We start from the raw sequence: 20,031 nt of genomic DNA, 5'->3' as shown, positions 1-20,031 counted from the left end.
TCATCCCTGTGCTCCATTTGCAATACCATGTAATCGGCCTTGGGCCTTGGGCCCAAGGGCGAAAGATCCCAGATTCCCGGGAATGTTTCGATGTTTTCTAGAAGAAAGTGGGGGCCCTCATTTGGGAACAGGCCGGCCTATGCTTGCCATGACTCTCTCCCAGTGCCAGCCGTCGATAAGCTTGGTCATGGTAAAGCCGTGTCAACCGTCTTGGCTCCCAAAGCCGCAGAGAAGCGCGCCTGGACAAAACACCGAAGCGCGAGCCGAGGAAGGGAAAAAAGCACCAGAAGAGCATTGTTGGTTTAAAACATGACGTGACCCGAAGAGTAAAACGGGCAGTTGGCTTTTGCGGTGGTTGCGAGGCAGAGCCGCGGCCTGGAGGAGTCAGCGACGGCGAGTTGGGACGAAGGATCGGCGATGCTAGCCGAACCCAGCGATGAACTGCAATTGAGGATACTTTTTCTCTTCTTCTTTTTAGAGTGCGGCTCAGGCTACTCGCAACAGAGCCTCAACCAGTGACGACAACCGCCAGGGCAACTCCCATTGTGGGCTTCTCGCCAGCCGCGTCTGTACTGTAGTGTTAGTTGGACTAGAGCAGTCAAGGCCACAAAAGAGACGTGTGAACACGCAAGCCGTGGCCCGTGCCGGACTCGCCGTCCCCACCGTAACGCCGAGGAGCCGAAGGTTCGCTGATGGAGTGGGGTCACGTGGGCGGGGCTTAGCGCACCGCCTCCCCCGAAGACCCCACCAGGCTCCCAACTCCCGTGCTGGGGACTCTGCTGCTGCCGGGCCCTGTTGGCTTGCCCCCCCCGGTCGCTAGCCAATCTCGCATCACCCCCGCCGAGTTCGCCCAAGCGATTCGTCACATCGGCACCGGGGCGACTTTGTGAGATTGCTGCTACGCTAGGCAGCGGCACTCCCGTCTGCGACGCAAAATAAGCAAAAAAGAAATAAGGTACGTTTGCATACGATGGACCGCCTGATTTGGGGAGGGAGGGGAGTGAGGGGAGGGGGGTGGGAGAGGTGACAAGGTTACTGTATTGTACGTGCATGTTGCAAAAGAAATGACGGAGCACATCAGACATGCCGACCATACGCGTGGAGCGAGAGCGAGACAAATGTCCCCAAGAGACCCGTGACTCGACCCGGAGACTTGGGATCATGACCGTCTGTCTGGGTTGCTAGCGCCGTCGGGTTAGGCCCGGCCAGGACGAACAGGTGTGCGTCGACAGTTTCCCGTGGGCGAATCTCTGCACAGCAAAAGCTGCGACGGCCTTGTCTGACTGTACGCGTGCTTGCGTGCAGTTGCGGGTGTAAACCAAATGTGGGGGAGGCGTGGAGGGATGGACGCGGGAGGTCGAGGTGGAAAGCTGCCTTGGCCCTACGCAATAAGCCCCGGCGCTCCGCCCCAGCGCGCGCCCGGGGTCCATCATGTTCGAAGCTTTCTTTCTAATCATGCCATGCCTGGGCTCCTGCGTCGAGGAGAAGGCCAAACGCAACCCCTCCCCCTCCATTACTTAAAGTTAGTCTCGTGCCCGGTGTTTTCTCCTTCTGCTTTTCTCGTGGTTTTATCATCTCGCTCTCCCATCGACTTCGACATATTTTGCATCCAAGTAGACTACGAATAGCTTCACCAGAAGAAGTACATAAAGAAACACTTACACCAAACAAACCACCTACAAACAAACAACACAACAGAACAGAACAGAACAGCAACACAGACAGACAAATGTCAGCTCAAGACTACTACGGCGGCACCCGCCAAAACACCCACACCCCGAAAAACGTCGGCGGCCCCTCCTCCTCGTCAAAGTACCTCTCCGCGCCCCTGATCGACCAGGCCGGCTACCGCCCGCGCTCCGCAAGCACCGAACGCCCCCGCTCCGGCTCCTCCTTCTCCTCCGGCAGCCACTACAGAAGCCGCAGTTCGGGTCCCCCCGGCTCCGACGCCCAGTTCGGCCAGGACGGCGAGCGCGGGCTGATCTCCACCATCGGCGGCGGCGCCGCGGGCGGGTACGCCGGCAAGAAGTTCCTGGGCGGCAAGCTCGGCGCCGTGGCGGGCGCCCTGGGCGGCGCCGTCGTCGCCAACAAGCTGGAGCACAGGCTGAGCGGCAGCCACGGGAAGCTCAGCAGCCACGGCGGCCACGGCCACCACGGCGGCCACCATCATCACGGGCACCACGCTCCCCCGCCGCCGCCGCCGCCGCCCCACTACGGCGGCCACCACCACTACGGCCCGCCCCCGCCTCACTACGGGCCCCCTCACCACGGCCCTTCGCACCACGGAAGCCACCACGGAAGCCACCACGGATCCGGATCCGGTGGCTTCGGGGGTCTGGTTGGCTCGTTGATGGGCAAGCACCGCGGGCATGACCACCATGAACCCCCTCACCACGGCCACCACGGTCATCACGGCCACCATGGCCACCATGGCGGATGGTGAAGACTCTCTGGCTTCTAAGAAACAATACTAAATAATGGTACCGGCGTTTGGGACGGGGCTGGTTTTGATACGCCACGTGCAATGATTTAGATGTCACTTTTGTTTTGTTTTTGTTACTATATACCTGCAAGGTTATTGTATTTATTTGGGGGGCTTTGATATCTATATCTATCTGGGTGGTTTTTTGTATTATTGGCTGGTCCCCCCCCAGTTTGAGGCTCTACTTTGGAGAACCAACTTTATGAGAGAGCGTCTTTTCAAGACGCCATGTAAATCAAACTTTGTATTTTAAAAAAAACCAATATTCCGCATTCCAATGGAAATGGGTCTTCATCACAACACGTGCGATAACCTGATGCTACTACTCGTGGCCTCGGCCATGCAATGCAATTGAATCCTAGATAAAACTCCAAAAACGTTCAACACCATCCGAGGCGTGTGTGGCCTCTCATGCATCCGAAATGGGCCCGTTTCCCATGTGAGGCAGGGCACACACACAGTATGAAAATGCCTTTGCAAGACAAACAAGCCGCCTCCCCTAGATGAACTTGGCCCAATCTGCGCAGCTATATACGTGTCCAAAAGAAAAGTCGTCATCATCATCGCTTATTCCATCGAGTGGCCGCCCAAGAACGGGCTTTGCGAGCCAGTACGCAAGTCCATGCAAATAAGCCAAAAGGTATCCAGAACCCAGACCAAAAAAACAAAAACGGGAATCAAACACGCCAATCAAACGCCCACGGCACCTTCTGGCCTATTCCTTGCCGGGATTTGGATCTCGCCATCGTCGTCTGAGCTGTCCCCTGCTTGAGCAGCCTGGTCGATCATCCGCTCGATATCGGCGTCGGCTAAGCGTGGCCGCGGCCGTGAGGTACTGCCAAGTGCCGCTGGGAGGGAGAGCTGTGGACGCAAGCTGCTGCCACCGCCCCCAGCCGAGAAGCTGGCGCTGCCGTTGATGCGTCTCCTCACCGGGGCCCGCGACTGGGGGGAGTCCATGTCGATGTCCATGTCGCTCACGGCCGTCATGCCTCCGGGACTCTTCTCGAAGCCCACGCGTTTCTGTGGCATGGGCCGCTGCGAGGGCAGGCTTTTACGGGGCTGGGAGTTTGGCAGAGCGTGGCGGCCCGGAAGGTTGGAGGCCATGGAAGACGAGTAGTTGTGTTTCATGTTGGCCGAGTTTCCAGGGCTGCTCATGAAGATGAGCGACTCGATGGCGTCCTGCTCCCTGACGTTTTGATGTGGTGAGAAGAGGATAGGGTCGATGAGCGGGGTCCGGCCTAACCTCTGATTTGGTGTCGCATTCGCATTGGACTGTCCGGGAGTCTGCGGCGACGCGCTGTGTGAATGTGAAAGTAGGGTCGGTGTGTAGCGGGGATTTGAGTTCCGGCGAGAGTTGTGCGAGCCCATTGGCCTCGACGGCTGTATGGAAGCTGGAGGTGCGAGAGTGGGAACATTCTGGACAGGGGCCGGCGGGGAGGCCGAGGTGTGAACGGATCTTTGGCCCTCCTTCCAGAACGACTCGTAAGTAGCAGGGCTGGGATTTGAGCTCGCCGTCGTGGCAGCACTGGCAGTGGCGTAGCGAGCCATGTTCGCCCGCGGACTTGCTGACAAGTCTTGGCGGCCGTGTAATGTGGAGTGGCTTGAGGTGGGAGAAGGGGCACGGGACGCCATGGACTCGACTTCGTCTATTGAATGTGACTGCCAGCCGTGGTTCACCTTGAGCATTGCATACGAGAGGCGCGTCTTAAGGTCGCTCGACCACTACATGCCGGGTAAGCCAATGAAGGAGCGATGTGCAGGATACGAAGCGTGACTTACATCGCCGATACTGCTGGCGGTCGTGGATGCCATGCTCACGGTACTCGTGTTCCTCGAGTGTCCTATGCGGACCGGGGAGGTGTTTTCCTTGAGCGCACCATCGGCCATGCGCTTGCGTGCTGTCGCCATGATGTCGCCCTCGGCCAGCTTGTCCTGGGCGGCGGCAATGTGTGACAGCTGGAGTAATTGCGACTCTTGGCTGGAATCGTAGCCGTTGGTGCTCGGTCCTGGCATGTCGGCCTGGCTGGCTGGCGGGGTGAAGACGTTGGCGGACTCGGCGGACAGGCTCGAATCCTGCGAATCGATGGAGGGGATCGGTCGCTGGAGGGCGGAGGAGCGGTCTTGCGAGGACGGGGGCGGTGCAATTGGCGATCTTGTCGTGGGCTGGACATCTAATGTGCGGGGATTGGGGTTAATTTGGGCGATGGGTTGGAGATGTTGGTGATAACTGTGTTGAGAGTGGTTGTTGTTGTGGAGGTGGTGGTGGTGGTGATGGCTTTGGTGGTTGTTCGGCGTCGCGTCGCCCGAGGTTGATGCGGCTGCTTCGTTGGGGAGCGCGTCTGTCGAGGTCGGGGCCAAGGTCTGCGGGCGGGTGGTCGAGTCTGACAGGGCACGTCGAGCGACCTTATCCGGCAGTAGTCTCGCCTCTTGGAGGGTTGCAGGCGAGTGCATTTTGAAATGTTCTCGGTCGGAATCGTGCATGTGGCCCAGCCGAGGTGGGATCGAGGCAGAGTCCATGGCGGACAGATTGAACATGGGCGGGAATGATGTGCAACAACAGAGGCGAAGGAGGACGAGGGAGGTGCTGAGGGGGGCGTGCTGGGACGCCGATGAGAAGGGGTGAACGGCAACGAGGCCGGAGGAGAGGTGAGGAGGACGAGGTGTAAGGTGGGAAAGGTTGAGGCGAGGTGAGAGTTGCGACGAGGTGAGGGCGTGCGATGTGTGGAAGTGTGGTGCGGTGGGTTGTGGTTGCATACGCGGACGACACTAGCAGGTCACACAGGCACACACTGGGCGCGGTGAGGACTGTCCAGGCTTCTAGATAATTAATCGCGGGCGGGTGGAGGAGTCAGTCACCTCAGTGAATGACTGGGGGGGGACGCGGGGGAGTTTCTAGGTGGCCTCGGGCGCAGCAGTAGCAGCAGCAGCAACAGCGTTAGCAGGGGGTGGTGGTATGTGCGGTTTACGCGGTTTGCGTCGCGTTTTTTTTTCTGCCCGTCGTTCGCTATGCCTTTGCTGGAGGGCAGGTAGGTATCTAATGTCTCGGCTGCCGTGTCTTGCAGCGGGTTCTCCACTGTAACAATGGCGACTGAGTCCCCTCCCCCCCCTGCACGCAGTACAGAATAAGTGAGGGCGACCCCTACAATGTAAAAACTCGCCGTGTATTTCCCGCTGTAACTAACGCCCTTTAGGGATGGGCTCGCTAAGGGGAAATGGCGGGAGGAGCCCCAGCCACGCCGATGGATCCGCAGCGAACTCTCGGTCGGAAAAAGAGGAGCAAGACTGCAAGGTGAAGTGAGCAGTTCAACCAAGCGTGAGAGGAGGTGCACTTGGCCGTGGTGGTGAAGGTCTCGAGAGGGGGACGCGGACGCTGATGTCAGAGCCCCCCAAATGATCAAATCCAGTTTCTGCACCAGGCCAATTGAAAAATTGAGAAGAAAAAAGACGGACAGCTGACCGTGTCCAGTCCAGGCCAGACCGAGTGCGACACGCCCTGTTTCCCGCCTCTGCTTCCTACCGCCGCCTGACTCAGCAGGTCACAGACACGAAGTCACATGACTTGCAATTGCGTGCTTCGTCCCCGAGTACGTACCTACTCCGTATCCAATGTACCTCTGTACCTTTTTTTTTCTTCCTTTTCCTAGGTACCCTGGTGCCCTTGTCCTTGGGAAGAGAACCCTTGCTGACTACTCCGTACACTGCGACTCTTCTGTATCGGATTGGGGTAGAACAACACACACACTCGTTCAAAGTCACACCTCGCAACGGCCATGTTTGCTTTTCCGCTGCTCAAAATTGCTCTTCCTGGTTCTACCTTCACCCATGATTGGACCAGCCTTCCAAGGACCCCTGATACGGGCCGCGTGCCTTGCATATTGTAGTATACCTAGATGGCAGAGACTCGCCGAGCAAAAGTGTCGTTCGTTGCTGCCCAAGTCAAGTCCTGTGAGGTGAGCCGGGCATCAGAACTGGCCGCGTCTTCTCCTCCAGTCGCTCCTTCAACATCGCACACACCTGAAGCATCGTGCACCCCCGCCATAAAACTCCCGTGTCTCGCTTCAGTGCCGTGCTTGCGTCTCTGCTTCTTGTCCCCGCGCAGGATTTCCCGAGCCGTGCGTTTTGCGTATGCGGCCAACACATGGATGGGGCACTTTGGTCTCAACAATGCCTTGTTCTTGAGTCTTGCTAGTTTTGCCGTTGGCATGTTGCCTCATTAGCGGCTTGACAATGTCTCATCTACCAGGCTGTTCAGCCCGGATATCATATCTCATCAACCCATATCCATGCCCGACGTTCCTCTCTCGTGCCGAACCACTCGAGACCCCTCTCGGCGTCAGCCACACGCCGGTTCGTCGGCTGTTATGGAATGCCCATGGGCCCCGCCGTCCAGGATCACCGCTTCGTTGTCCTTGAAGTCGTCCTGGACTCTCCTCCACTGCGTCTTTCTGTCCTTCCTTCCCTCGAGCTGGCTCCCCTTCCCCTTGGCATCCCATACCGGCTTGATCAGCGCCCCCAGTAAGGGGTTGTGGCTGAACGCACCACCGCCGCCGCCACCGCTGCTGCGCTGCTGCTGTCCATTCTCGTCAGCGTCCTCATGCACGACCACCTCTTCTTCTTCTTCCGGTGTCGTGGGCCGCTCCACAGCCGCCATCTTCCTGACGACGCGCCCGCCAACCACGTCGATGCTGACCACTTGCCGTCGCTTCTCGTACTCGGGCCGCGCGTTCCACTCAATCTCTCGGAGAATCTTTTGCTGCCGCTTGAGCTCTCGAGCCCTCTCCTCTGGCGTCGACCAGATGTTGCCTGCGCTGCCGGCCATGGCACCGCCCACGTCAAAGTCCGCCGCTTCGTCCCTGACCGTCGTCCGCCTTGCGTTTTGCGCTTGGAAGTTGAGCAGCTTGTCGCGGTGCTCCCGTGCCTTGGTCTCCGCCTCGGACATCTTGTTCTGGCTGAACGCCGCCGGCTTCTTGCTGACCTCGGCGCGCTTGTGAGCCTCCCGGTCTGCAGCCATGAGCTCCAGTCCTCTCTCTGCCTTCAACTCCTTGATCATCCCCTGCACATCTTCCGATGTCAAGAGAGGGGTGCCGCAAAAAGTGCAGGGGCCGAGGCCCTCCTTGACGCATATGATCTTGCCACAGGACTGGCAGTTTGGCGCCGCCGTCTGCAGCGGGTGTCGCGTGGCCACGCAGTTGCATCTTCTAGTCTTTGGGTCGCTGCTCATGGATGGATTTGTCGTCAGTTCCAGAGACCGGATCGCCGCGTTCAGGTCCGCCAAGGCCGTAGAAGCGCCGGCCATGGGCGTGCCGCCGGCAATCGAGACCTTTGTAGTCGTGGGTTTTGTACTCGGCTTCGGTGTAGATGATCGTGATACGGGGTTTGACTTGGGCTTGGCCTTCGTATCGGATATCAGGTAGCCCCCGGCCGTCCTCTGCTGTGGTTGCGGGGGAGGAGTTGCGGTCTTGGGCGGTTGTTTGACGCTTGCCGATGCGCTCCCGCTGCTCTCTGAGCCTTGACCGGGCCTCTTGCCGGCGTAGTAGTCATCTTGTAGGTCCTTCTTAGAGTAGGTTGCTCCCGGGGGAGGCGCTGACGCTTCGACCCTCCTTGCGACTGGGGTATGGAGGTTCGACTGCTTCTTCTTCTTCGGGCCGCGCGATGCCTTCGGTACCGGCTCCGCAGGAACAGCGCTGCTCGACGTGGGCGCCGGTGCCGGTGCCGCGGCCTTTGTGTCTTTCCGTCTCGAATTGAACGAGGATATGAATTCGACGGCCTGCGGTGAGTCACCAAGCAGGTTGTTGAAGTGCTCAGCGGCCTCGGTCTTGGACAGGGTAGTAGCGTAATCGAGCACCTGCTTCAGCTCCTCCTCGGGCAGAGGCAGAAGGCGGGATAGTTGTACCAGCGACATTCTCGGCTGCTATATCGTCGTGTTGCGATAGCTGGCCGTTCGGGTTCGGTGAGGGAGAAGGAAATCGTTGTCGTGGCGGAGTGATGATGATGAAATCGAAATGAATATTGTGGCGGGGATCTTTTTAGCTGAGGTTCCCAGAGCTAGCGCCACAGCTCCCCGCGAGGACCAGCGTTGTACTAGTGGGGGGTTGCCGCTGTGGCTAACTGCGTCTGTGCGAAACCCCGCTGTCGCCCGCCCGCCGAAGAGTCACTCGGCGTGCCGGATCTCACATTCGTAGTAGGTGAGTTGTCATCCATGAATTCAGATTCGTTGTTGGGGGTTCAGTCTTTTCTTTCCTGGGCGATTTGATGTCATAGTGGCTACTTTATTTCATCGAATCTTCTTCTGAGCAGTGGAAACTCTCAAACTGTCCGATAATTGACAATTATTGTGCGCATTCAATTTAGGTCATCAGTAAAGTTTACAGAACACAGGCAATGATTGGTTGATACCAATGTCATGAAGTTTACGGTAGTTGGATGAAGGAGAGGGCAGTTGCAAATGGATCCATGTCATTGCCATTCATTAATATGCTTTGAAATGATGTTGGTAATGGTTGAAGCTCATAGCGGGGAGACATTGACAAGAGGCAAGTAATTATTTGCCAATGAAGTCACCGATCACTTCTCTCAAGTAGAGGATGGCGGGTTTCAGATAACTGGGGACAGACAGCCTGAACGCAGCGAAGTCTCTTGCGGCAGTGTCGTCCTGAGATGGGGTGATGGTCGTGACAAAATGTCCGTGTCTTGCCAGTCTGGAGATGTTACATGCCATACCGGGTGGTGCCAGTCGGAGGCGGACGGAAACCGGCTACAAGGGGCGGGCCGGACAGACGGGCGGCCATGGGGCCATGCAAGACGGCGCCGGTAGCGGAGATTCAGATCGTCGTTCTCGCGACCTGGCCAGAAACAGACCGGGTCGGAATGCATGAGTGTGAGTGAGACACACACGACTGCTGGGTTTTCTTCAGCATACGACTCGCCTCTCAGGGTTGGTTGATGATTGTGATTGGGCACGGCGCGCGACTCGAAAGCGAGCCCCCCGTCTGAGACGGCGTTACATGAAGCAGGCCGATTCTCGTCGACGGTGCGGTGTGCTATGTAACATGTTCCCCGCCGAATGCTGGGGCATCCCGGAGACGGAATCCAGGCGTGAGGTCAGGCTGCGTAGATCCCGTCCACCCATTGCAGACAGAGTAGCAGTAACAACAGTAGTAGCAGCATCGCCGAAGTGACGTTCACTACCATAACCTCGGGTCGAACAAAACATTGGCTAGAGCATAGCTGGCGTCGTGCAAGCTGCAGCAGATAATCACGTGCTACAATTAGATTATGTCTCCATCCGAGGCTTCCCGGCGGGCTATGTCGACGTTTCTTGGGAACAAGCTCGGCGACCAAGTTCGGGGATAGAAGAGAAAAAAAAATGGTGCAACGGAACGAATGCACCACCAGACAGGAGCTGCTGCTTGCGGTACGTACCGTCTCCGGCGTTTCCCCGTGGTCTTCCGGCACCCCGTGGAGCTAGATCCCAATCGGGACTAGTATCTGTTTACTTGGTGTGCTGGGAGGTACTCTCAGTCGTGATCACTCGCACCGGGTGCGATGGACGTGTATGTGTCTATGTGGGTGTGTGTGTGTCTTGTGTTGGGCGGCCAGCGAGGTTCCAGCGCTCCACCCCTGGCGTCCCCATTCCTCCACAGCAACTGGCTGCCCAGCCGCCCCGTCCCATCTTTTCCCTCACCCTCACAGGGCCGCATCTTCCACTCCATTCCCGGGCCGGCCTGCTGTCCTTCCAACTTATTTCGCGCGCGCTGCTTTAAATTTTTAAACCTCCTTCTCTTCCTTCCCACTCCACCACCCTCCAACTGTGTACCATCTACCACACACACCTCCCTCCTGTCGCAATCATGTCTTTCGTCCAGCGCCGCATGTTCTCCGCCTCGGCGAGAAGCGTACGTACTCCCACATGGCTGTTCTGATAGCTTTGCCTGTAGCTTCAAGCCAGCTCTCCTTCCCCTAAGCTCCGAAAAGCCGACCTCGGGGATTGGGGGATGGACGAGCTCGAGCTTCGGCAACAATCAACGTCAACACCGACAGAGAGCACCGCCCAACTGACATGATGCATCCTGTAGCTCTCCAAGGTTACCGTCCTCGGTGCCGCCGGTGGCATTGGCCAGCCCCTCTCCCTCCTCATGAAGCTCAACCCCAGAGTGACTGAGCTCGCCCTCTACGACATCCGCGGAGGCCCTGGTACGTTTTGATCTTCTCTCTCACCCTCTCTTCCCATCTCGGAGGAAGAGGCGCCTTCCCCTCCGTTTTGAATTCAATTGACTGACTGCCTTCCCCCCATCAGGTGTCGCCGCCGACATCTCCCACGTCAACACCAAGTCCACCGTCAAGGGCTTCGACCCTACCCCCACTGGCCTGGCCAGCGCCCTCAAGGGCGCCGAGGTCGTCCTCATCCCCGCCGGTGTCCCCCGCAAGCCCGGCATGACCCGTGACGATCTCTTCAACACCAACGCCTCCATCGTCCGCGACCTCGCCAAGGCCTGCGCCGAGTCCTGCCCCGATGCCAACATCCTGGTCATCTCCAACCCCGTCAACTCCACCGTCCCCATCGTCTCCGAGGTCTTCAAGGCCCAGGGCGTCTACAACCCCAAGCGCCTCTTCGGTGTCACCACCCTCGACGTCGTCCGCGCTTCCCGCTTCGTCTCCGAGATCAAGAGCACCGACCCCAAGGACGAGAACATCACCGTCGTTGGCGGCCACTCCGGCGTCACCATCGTCCCCCTCTTCTCCCAGAGCAACCACCCCGACCTGAGCTCCAACGCCGAGCTCGTCAACCGCGTCCAGTTCGGCGGTGACGAGGTCGTCAAGGCCAAGGACGGTGCCGGCTCCGCCACCCTGTCCATGGCTTTCGCCGGTGCCCGCATGGCCGAGTCCCTCCTCCGCGCCGCCCAGGGCGAGAAGGGCATTGTCGAGCCCACCTTCGTCGACTCTCCTCTCTACAAGGACCAGGGCATCGAGTTCTTCTCCTCCAAGGTCGAGCTCGGCCCCAACGGTGTTGAGAAGATCCTGCCCATCGGCAAGGTCGACGCCGCCGAGGAGAAGCTCCTCGAGGCCTGCTTCGCCGACCTCAAGAAGAACATCGCCAAGGGTGTCGCTTTCGTCGCCCAGAACCCCCCCAAATAAATGTCTAGCGCCCCTTCCAATGAGGACTAGATTATTTTAAACCAAAAAAAGGGCGGGAACGTGTTGTAGTAGATGGACCGACATGGTTGAGTAGGGTTGAAAAAACAAATTAACGAAACACTCTCTCGGCCATCTTGACGAAATTCCAATTGCGTTGGGTGTACGGCTGGGGGGGCAATCAGGGTAGACACACGGAGGCGCAATAGTCGTGCTTTCCTACTCGTGGCATCGACTTTAGGTCTGCCTACTGTACCATAAATTTCAAACATGCTTGACTTCACCATTGATCGCACCGTCATGCTGACTTTGAACAATTTTGCGTGATGCTTCGCTGCGCAATTATTTGCCTTGTACCATGAGTCTTTTTTTTTCTTCTGTGGTTATTTTTTCCACTCTGGTCCGAAACCGGGGCTATGTGCAACATGCCGTTCATGTTTATAACCTCGTATCATACATTGCTTCTTCCCCTTTCGTCTTGTCTAACTTCTCAAGCTTCTTCTTTTGAAACATTCATGATTAGTCTATCACCAGCATCTACTGTCGCCGGCCCTGTCTCCACGCCTCGAGCTGCTGACGGCGCTCCTCGACCTTGCGCTCAAACTCGGCCACCTTCTCCAGGCGCTTCTGGTCCTCCTCCTCCTCCTTCTTCTTCTGCACAGCCTCCTTGCGCACTCTCTCCCGCTCCAGCTGCTCGGGTCTCCGGGCGGCAATGTCGCGGGGGCGGTAGTCCGAGAAGAGGTGCTTGAGGACAATCTCGATCACCCAGCAGGCAGCATAGTCCAGAACCATGACACCTGTCATCGTCGTCTTGAACTCGTCGCTAAAGGGCACCAGCTTCATCTGCTCGTTGATCTCGGGGATGAATTCCATCGAGCAGGAGAATGCCAGGGCGGAGACACCGACGATGCCGTAGAACATGCCCTTGTTCTCGCGGAGAGACTCGCGGAACGGCCGTCCCTGGTAGTTGATGGCGAAAGTGCTGATTTGCTGGATGAGCTGGAGCAGGTAGACGGCGCTGTTCAACAGACTAGGGGCAAACTCGGCCTCCAGGTCGACGTCACCGGAGCGACTACATGCTTGTTAGCAGATGTTTCAGAGTAGTGCGGGAGGAGAGAACTTACGGCTCGAGTCTATCGCAGAACCGGGCGATGTAGATCAGAGTGACGACGTGAACAGCAAACTGGCCCAGGATCGAACCAATGATGTAAAAGTTGAAGATGTTGGGCTGGGGTCGCTCCTTGGACAGACCCTCAACGACGCGGGCACGCGAGATGGACAGGAAGCAGACGCTCATCAGGATACCGCTGATAGTGTACTGACCATCGCCGAACTTGATACCCTCGAGGTACAAAACACTGAGACTGTAGGCGCTGATGAGGCAGTTGAGTGCGAGGATCTTGTACGTCTGAATGGTCGCGACGAGAGTGCAACGGCCCTGGCGGATAATGTTGGGAACGGCGATGACGTTGCGTAGCTTGCTGGTGAAGGGAGCAGCGACGGAGGCGTCACCAAGCTTCAGCGTGGGAGGCTCGTCGTCGCCCATCTCATTCTCCATCATGCTGCTCGTCATCTTATCGGCGAAGCTAGCCGCGTTCGCGGCGGCCTGGGCCTGACGAGCAGCCTTGGGGTCTTGGTTGAGGAGCTGCTGGGCACGAGGGGAAGTGACGGTCTCAATGGCACTGACACCGTTGAGCTTCATCCATTCCTCGGGAGTGATCTTCTTCTTCTCAGCCTCTCGCTCGACAGCCTTAGTGAAGTGGGGGTTGCTAGGACCGGGAGGGTACAGGTGAGCGATCATGACGGGGACGGGAGGTGCGGGCTGGTTGAACCGCTTCATCAGGTCGACCTGCTTCTGGTAGATTTCCTTCATCTTGGTGTTGCGAGAGTGCTCGGCGATACGAGTGAGGTCGTCCTGAGTTCCGTTGAGAAGAGCGATGCCGATGTGAGCTTGCTTGAGAGCGCCAACGTCATTGGTTCCGTCACCAGCCATCAGAGTGTAGTAGCCCATGTCGCGGAGACCAACAAGGATATCCTCCTTCTGCTTCGGGGAAACACGCGCGTAAACCCAGGTGTGGCGAAGAATTGATTGCCAGCCGGCCTGGTCCTTGAACTTGGCCAGAGCGTAGCCGGTAACGCAGAGGTCCTTGGACTCAAGAATCTTGGGGTCGATGGGCTTGGATGGGTCGACCGGGATGCTAACCTTATCATCGACACTGCGCCAGACGAGCTTGTCGCCGTTCTCGTTGTCCTCGGGCGCGTCAAGAATCAAGACATCACGATCAACGATCTCGACGTCTCTGGCGACGTATACGGCAGTAAGAGGGTTGTCTCCGGTAATCATGACAACACGGTGGCTGCTCTCGTTGAGCATCTGCACGGCTTCCTTGGCATCCTCCTTCAGGGGACACGACAGAACCAGAAATCCAGCAAAGGTGAGCCCAGCCTCGATGTTCTCTCGCTTCAGGTCGTTGATCTTGCTGGCTCCGAGTTCGTTGTCCACGGTGAGCTGCTTGTAGGCGAGTGCCAGGACACGAGATCCACGTCGGGTGAAGTACTTGTAGGTCTCCTCGTAGTCGGCGGGAATGGTGGCCAGTCTCTTCATGATAGTCTCGGGAGCACCCTTGACACCGACAAAGGTGCCGCGAATCCTGTTACCAAGCTTGTCTGCGCCGTTGACAGTGGCCACGGAGCTCTGTCTCTTGAGGGCGGAGGAGAACTGGAAGCGGCGCTTGATCTGAACGGTTCCGCTGATACCAGTGGTGGCCGCCGTGGTGGGCTTGCTGACGAGGGTGTCGTTTCTACCAAGAGTCCAACCGAGAGATGTCAGAGTAGCCTTCTCCATAGGGTCACCAACGACTTCGCCCTCGTCGAGCTTGACGAGTGCGTGGGCAGTGGCAAGAACCAAGGTCGTGTCCAGGCCAATCTTGTCGACCGGGGTCATGTGCGAGTGCGCGCCATCTTCCTCGCGAGGAGTGTCCGTGCCGGCGTGGCCAAGTCCCAAACCAGCAATACCCTCAACAACCAAATCCTCTCCAGTGAGAGTACCAGTCTTGTCGAAGCAGGCAATGTCAATGCGACCAGCAAAGGGAATGCGGAAGGGCTCAGTGCAGAAAATGGCGTACTTGGCAAGAGCTGCCAGACTCGTGTTGACTGCGAGACTGAGCTCCATGGGTAGCTCGGGGGGTACGACACTGGTGACAATCAAGACACAGTCCAGCAGAAGCTTGGAACGCTTGCGGTCCTTCTTGACACCCTCGTCCCAGACGTACCACGAGGCAGCGATCGCGAAGATGAGGAGGAACAAGATAAAGAGCAGAGCCTCGACGTTGTTCGCGGAGACGCGCTCGGTGGAGTAGATCATGGTGCGGACAAGGCTGCCCTGGGAAGTCTCAAAACCGGTCTTTTGCACGATAGCCATGGCGCCGTTGTCGGGAGGGGGCGGGACACCGGAGGCCAGCTTGGGCTTCTCCTCGTCAGGGTTTCCGTGAGTGATCTGCAGGACCTTGGTTCCACCCCAGAGGAAAGCGTTCTTGTCAAGACCCTCGGGCTCGATGGCGGCATCGGCGGGACGAAGCTGGACGGAGTCCTTCAGAAGAGGGGTACTCTCACCAGAAAGCATAGCCTCGTTGACAATGGCAGTTCCCTCGACGAGCAGCATATCGCAGGCGACGCCGCTGTCCTCCTTGGTGCGCCCAACAGAAACAAGATCACCGGGCAAGAGCTTGTCGCTCAAGACCTCGGTCCACTTGCCCAGACGGTAGACATAGACATCGTAAGGCTTGATGCTCATGCCGCGGAACTCGTTAAGGGTACGCTGGCGTTGCCACACGACGGTGCTCTCGAAGGCGACGAGCATGAAGAGGGTGAAGAGCGAATAGTACCAGTACTCGTCGAGCATCCACAGGCCGACACAGAAGATCTGGAAGACGAAGAAGGGCGCGACAGCGTGCTCCTTGAAGAGCTCGGTGAAGGTGGGAACGGGGATGTCAAAGGTGTTGGTGCCATAATGCTCTTCGATCCTCGTCAGCTCCTCCTGAGTCGCGATACCCTTGGACTGTTGGTAGCGTCCGATCTTGGGCTTCGGCTCGGTGTCGATATCGTAGACGAGGGTACGGAAGGCCTTGTCCTCGGGGTAGTAGATGAAACGGCGCTTTTGGAACAGGAACGAGGTGTTGATCTTGCCGCCAACCTAGGGATATATGTTAGAGACGGACGGCGCTGAACGGCGTATTCGCGCAGCGGCGGACTTACCTTGTCGCGAACAATTTTGCAGATCTCGGCAGAGCCAGCGTTGGCAACAGGAATGACCTTGACCAGCTCGGCATCGTCAATTGATGCGGCGCGAGTAGCAGTGAAGAGGGCTTGGAGGTTGACGCTCCAGTGGGTGCTCAACCACACGAGAGACTGGACGGTGACGATGGAGCCGATCCACACAAAGGTCCATTCCTCGGATGCGATGTGCTTCTCGTACAGCTCCGTGGTCAAGTAGTAACGCAGAAAGATGGGCCAGACGATGGCAAAGGGCCAGATGTATGCGTGGAAATGCGTCGACAGAGGCTTCCACAGCTCGGCCACCTTGATCTGGGGGTTGTCCACGAGGGGCGCCATGGTGGGCGAGCGCAGCGCGGGACCGGGCGACGTGCGGCGGGAACAATGAAAGGAGACAGGGGGGTTGTCTATGTCTCTCTTTGCATCGACGGTGTGTTGTGATGATGCAGATGAAAACAAGAAGAGATGGAGTGCAAGTTGATGTGCCCTGTCCGTGGAAGAAAGAGGGCTGCAGTGGGGTCCCGTTGCTGGCGGAGAGGAGAGGCAGAAGCAGGCCGAAGGATTTCGAGACGGCAAAAGGTGGTTATCTGTACTTTTTCGCGATGGCGAATTGGGAGGCCACTCACGGCTGGCGACAGGGCCCTGTTGGCCTGATGTGGCCAGTCACCGTCAACTTTCAGTGGCCCGTGGGGTACGTGGGCCTTGCTACCTTCTGGGCCGCGGCGGCCTTAAACCTTGGATAAGAGGCACCTTCCACGCCTGGAATCGGAGTTCGGTGAGCAAGGGGCGGAGCGGGGAATTTGCAGAGGTTGTTCCGTGCCGAAAGTGTCGATCGGGCCATGGCTTAGGTAATGAATCCAAATATGCCCCCCCCCGCCGTTCGTCACCGAAAATGGCCTCCCAAAATCCGGGCTAGTCCTGCAACAATCTCAATTGCAACAAGGCTGTAGATTATGTCTGTTTGTGAGGCGTAGCCTCTGTATATAAAGGAAAACCGTCTATGTAGAGAGAGGTAGAGGGGTGCATCATTCTGATGTAGTCAATACATCCGCATGGATATCATCAATAACCCCCCTTAGTGTTTTGTACTGTCCTGTACGCCTTTTGTCATCTCCATCCATCGTCAATCATCAAACATTTGTCAATGGTCGTAGTGACTGTTTTGGCTCCGTCCGTGCATGCATGCGTCTCTGCTCACTACCTCGCGATCCCCGAGATGATACTTGCTCTGTTAGTCCGTCCTGGCGGCGCCAGCCAATCCTCGTAGATGGGCTCATGAGCCGGCTTCGGCGGCTTGATGTAGTGCGAAATGCGCTTTGAGACGCTGCCCTGGCGTGATAGCGCCCCTTGTTCATCTGCGCCTGTGTTGGTGGTGTATGCGGCGCCTGGTTGGCCGTAAAAGCCCGACGAGATCAAGTTTCGCGCGTCATCGGCGGTAGTCGTAGCCATGTAACTCGCACGATTACCGGCCGAGAAGTACGCGCTGTCCCGTTTGTTGCCCCGATGCGTGGTCGCGTCGGCAGTCCCGGGCCTGGACGAGCCGTAAAAGTTGTCGCCATAGCCGTAATGACCGGAACGCCGGGCGAGGTTCCGCCACATTTGCGCGTTGTACTCACGCTCGGCAACTTCGGCATCTGCTACAAAGCGCTCGTAATCGGACATTTGCCTGTCTGGTTCTTCAGGTTGCGTCCGAGGCTGAGTGTAAGACTGGGCGTTGGATGACTTGGGACGCGGCGGTGCCACTTGCGGTGTCTGCTTTGGCGGCTTGCTCGGGGCATCAAATGGTGCTTCCATTTCCACCGGCGAGGCTGACTTGGCAGGTGTAAGTTCTCTTTCGTATGGGTCGGTTACAAGGTTGAAGCTGTGCCGTCTTGATGACCTTGGGCGGGACTGATTTCTTGAGGCGGGTGCCTTGCCGTTTGATGATGCACTTGGGTCATGGTGCAACGGGACGTGGTGCTCCTGCCACACGTCGCTGGTCGCCAGCTCCTTGGTGGTCACTACTTCGACCTCACTGCTCTTGACAATTTCAAGACGCCGGTACAGTTCCTGTGGAGATGGCGCCTCGTACTTTGAAGATGACAGGTCCCGTGATCTACGCTTCTCGGCTTTCTCGGCTTTCTCGGCGGATGTTGTCCGCTTTCTTTGCAGAGGCTCCGGCTTGTCTTCTCTAGCATCAGCTGTTATTGCGGTAAGGGGGCGCACACCGCTGTTGTGATTGTTGCCAAGGAAAACACTCTGGCGATAGTGGCGCGGGGTGTAAGTTGTGCGTGAAAAGTCCGATGCGGCGTGTTTAGGTACATAAACCGTTCGGGGCGCCGGTGGTGGTGCCGGTGTCTCGGTGTTGGCCACATCGTCGGTGCGGAAATCATTGGCGCCGGTTCTCGACCAAAAGCGCTTTCCAAAACTGGCTTTTGTGCGCAACTTGGATTGCACTGCCGCGGCCGAGGGTAATGTTTGCTGAGCCTTGTGCTGGGACTTGGACTTGGGCCGGTTGGCAGGGTCCGTAGTCTGGGCCATACTTGTAGATGTTTGCTGGGGCTTTGATATTTGTCGTAGAAACCGTGGGACAGACGACTTTGAAGAGGTTTGCGTGTCCGAGACAGTCTCACTGGGCTGAGCATAGTTTGACTTATAAAAGGTTGTGTACGACGGGTTCAACGGTGGGAACTGCGTCTGCGTCTCGTGCCCCGTGGTCTCACTAATCGCGGAAATCGGCTCAGGCGCGCTTTCGAGCTGCTCGGCCCCAGAAGGTAGGCTCGTATTGTCGACGGCGGTGGAAATCCACCGCTTCTTAACATCCTCGCCGTGCTTCTCTTTGGAAGCCAATCGCCGTCGGACTAAGCGGCCCAGCAACCCTGTCTCTTCTGCCGCAGGTGCAGCAGGCAATGACGTCGTACCGGGCCCAAGACTTCGCGCTGCTGCATCTGTGGCAGTCGTGGGACGGCTTGTTGCTGGTGGCAGCTGCAACTGGGAGTTTTCGTCGAGCCCTGGCAGCGGCGCAGTGATGCGACCGCGGTCAATGTGACCCTGGTCCTGGTTGTGGGCGACAGGGGCAGACGACCCTCGGAGGTTGTTCTGGGGATTGTGGAGTTGGGGACGATGTCGCATTGAGGGCTGCATGGGTCTTGGAGTTTGCTGCTGCCGAGAGGGCGGCGGGGTTGGTTCTGCTTGTCCCTGCTGATCGATATGTTGCTCCGGCTGGGACTTTTTGTTTTGCAGTGCGGATATGCTAACCCGTCGATTAAGGAGCCGGTTAAACGCGTTCTTGACTCCTGCGGCAGGCTGAGTTGGGGAATTGGTTGGCTGGGAGGATTGGGCTTCCTCCTCCTGCTGCTGCTGCTGCTGCCGTTGCTCATGCGACTTGAGATGCGAATAGGAAGGTGATGCTCCGAAGGACGAGCTTACGGGCGCTATCATCGATGATGGTCTTGGTTTTTGTCGAGGGGGAGGAAGAGGAGTGTCGGGCTTTTTGATCTGGCGGGGGCTGTTTGCCGGTTTCTCTGCTTGACTTTGGTCTTGTTCCATGTCTTCCTTCTCGCCTTGTTCATTTTCTCGCTGGTCTTCCAGGGTCACCGATATGGCTGCATTTGGCCGCCAACTCCACCGATTGTTAGACAACCGGCGCGATGAGACTCTGGCAACGCCAGGCTGCAGGTTTTGACCGTTTGGGCTGCTGACCTCGCACGAATCGGGTTTGTTGGAGGGGGGGACCAAAGGCTGATTGCTCGTCACCGCATCCTCACGGGTATGAGTTTTCCGTGGGCCTCCGGACCACGACCAGCGATTGGGGTTAACCATTTTATAACTCGGCTCTCACGCCGTGGAATTCCTCCTCGCTCGAATTCCTAGAATATGACAATCCTTCAAGCCTGTTCGCAGCATCCAATCCTTGAGGGAGGTGCACCACCAAGAGATAGTCAGCTCGGCGCAGAGGGTAATCCTTCCCAGGTTGGGGGAGCGGCAGATCCGAAGACACGGCTTGCCGATCAGCAGCTGGGGTCCGGAGACCAGGGCCGGGGGCAACGAATCGGGGAGAGGACGAGGCGTGTCAGCAGCAACCTGGCAAGCCGGGATGTATCGATTGAGAGGAGAGACCGAACGAGAATGCATGTGGTCCAGAGGGGGCCAGAAGGGATGATATG

At 57.7% G+C, this 20,031-nt stretch overlaps 6 protein-coding genes across 6 annotated transcripts; 2 read left to right on the top strand and 4 right to left on the bottom strand.

Annotated features, from left to right (window-relative positions):
* Positions 1 to 1,729: 1,729 nt before the first annotated feature.
* Positions 1,730 to 2,443, top strand: EsH8_VIII_000038 (uncharacterized protein; the record flags this gene model as incomplete). Its single annotated transcript, XM_083269080.1, has 1 exon — positions 1,730 to 2,443. One exon carries the CDS (start codon positions 1,730 to 1,732, stop codon positions 2,441 to 2,443), a length of 714 nt encoding a protein of 237 aa, XP_083128848.1.
* Positions 2,444 to 3,172: 729 nt separating this feature from the next.
* EsH8_VIII_000037 (Whi5 domain-containing protein) lies at positions 3,173 to 4,999 on the bottom strand (the record flags this gene model as incomplete). The annotated part of the gene is made up of 3 exons (XM_083269079.1): positions 3,173 to 3,668; positions 3,726 to 4,204; positions 4,262 to 4,999. 3 exons carry the CDS (start codon positions 4,997 to 4,999, stop codon positions 3,173 to 3,175), a joined length of 1,713 nt encoding a protein of 570 aa, XP_083128847.1.
* A 1,816-nt stretch (positions 5,000 to 6,815) lies between these two features.
* EsH8_VIII_000036 (putative zinc finger motif, C2HC5-type-domain-containing protein) lies at positions 6,816 to 8,384 on the bottom strand (the record flags this gene model as incomplete). The annotated part of the gene is made up of 1 exon (XM_083269078.1): positions 6,816 to 8,384. One exon carries the CDS (start codon positions 8,382 to 8,384, stop codon positions 6,816 to 6,818), a length of 1,569 nt encoding a protein of 522 aa, XP_083128846.1.
* Positions 8,385 to 10,332: 1,948 nt separating this feature from the next.
* EsH8_VIII_000035 (malate dehydrogenase MDH1) lies at positions 10,333 to 11,617 on the top strand (the record flags this gene model as incomplete). Its single annotated transcript, XM_083269077.1, has 3 exons — positions 10,333 to 10,377; positions 10,558 to 10,675; positions 10,779 to 11,617. The coding sequence occupies 3 exons, from the start codon at positions 10,333 to 10,335 to the stop codon at positions 11,615 to 11,617; spliced, it is 1,002 nt and encodes a 333-aa protein (XP_083128845.1).
* Positions 11,618 to 12,151: 534 nt separating this feature from the next.
* Positions 12,152 to 16,225, bottom strand: EsH8_VIII_000034 (ion-transporting P-type ATPase SPF1; the record flags this gene model as incomplete). The annotated part of the gene is made up of 3 exons (XM_083269076.1): positions 12,152 to 12,686; positions 12,739 to 15,806; positions 15,869 to 16,225. 3 exons carry the CDS (start codon positions 16,223 to 16,225, stop codon positions 12,152 to 12,154), a joined length of 3,960 nt encoding a protein of 1,319 aa, XP_083128844.1.
* An 858-nt stretch (positions 16,226 to 17,083) lies between these two features.
* Positions 17,084 to 19,687, bottom strand: EsH8_VIII_000033 (uncharacterized protein; the record flags this gene model as incomplete). The annotated part of the gene is made up of 1 exon (XM_083269075.1): positions 17,084 to 19,687. One exon carries the CDS (start codon positions 19,685 to 19,687, stop codon positions 17,084 to 17,086), a length of 2,604 nt encoding a protein of 867 aa, XP_083128843.1.
* Between the last annotated feature and the right edge of the window lie 344 nt (positions 19,688 to 20,031).

Source organism: Colletotrichum jinshuiense, chromosome 8 (assembly GCF_051148585.1).
Source record: "Colletotrichum jinshuiense chromosome 8, complete sequence".
NCBI classification, from domain to species: Eukaryota; Fungi; Ascomycota; class Sordariomycetes; order Glomerellales; family Glomerellaceae; genus Colletotrichum; species Colletotrichum jinshuiense.
This window is presented reverse-complemented; position numbering and strand designations above follow the sequence as displayed.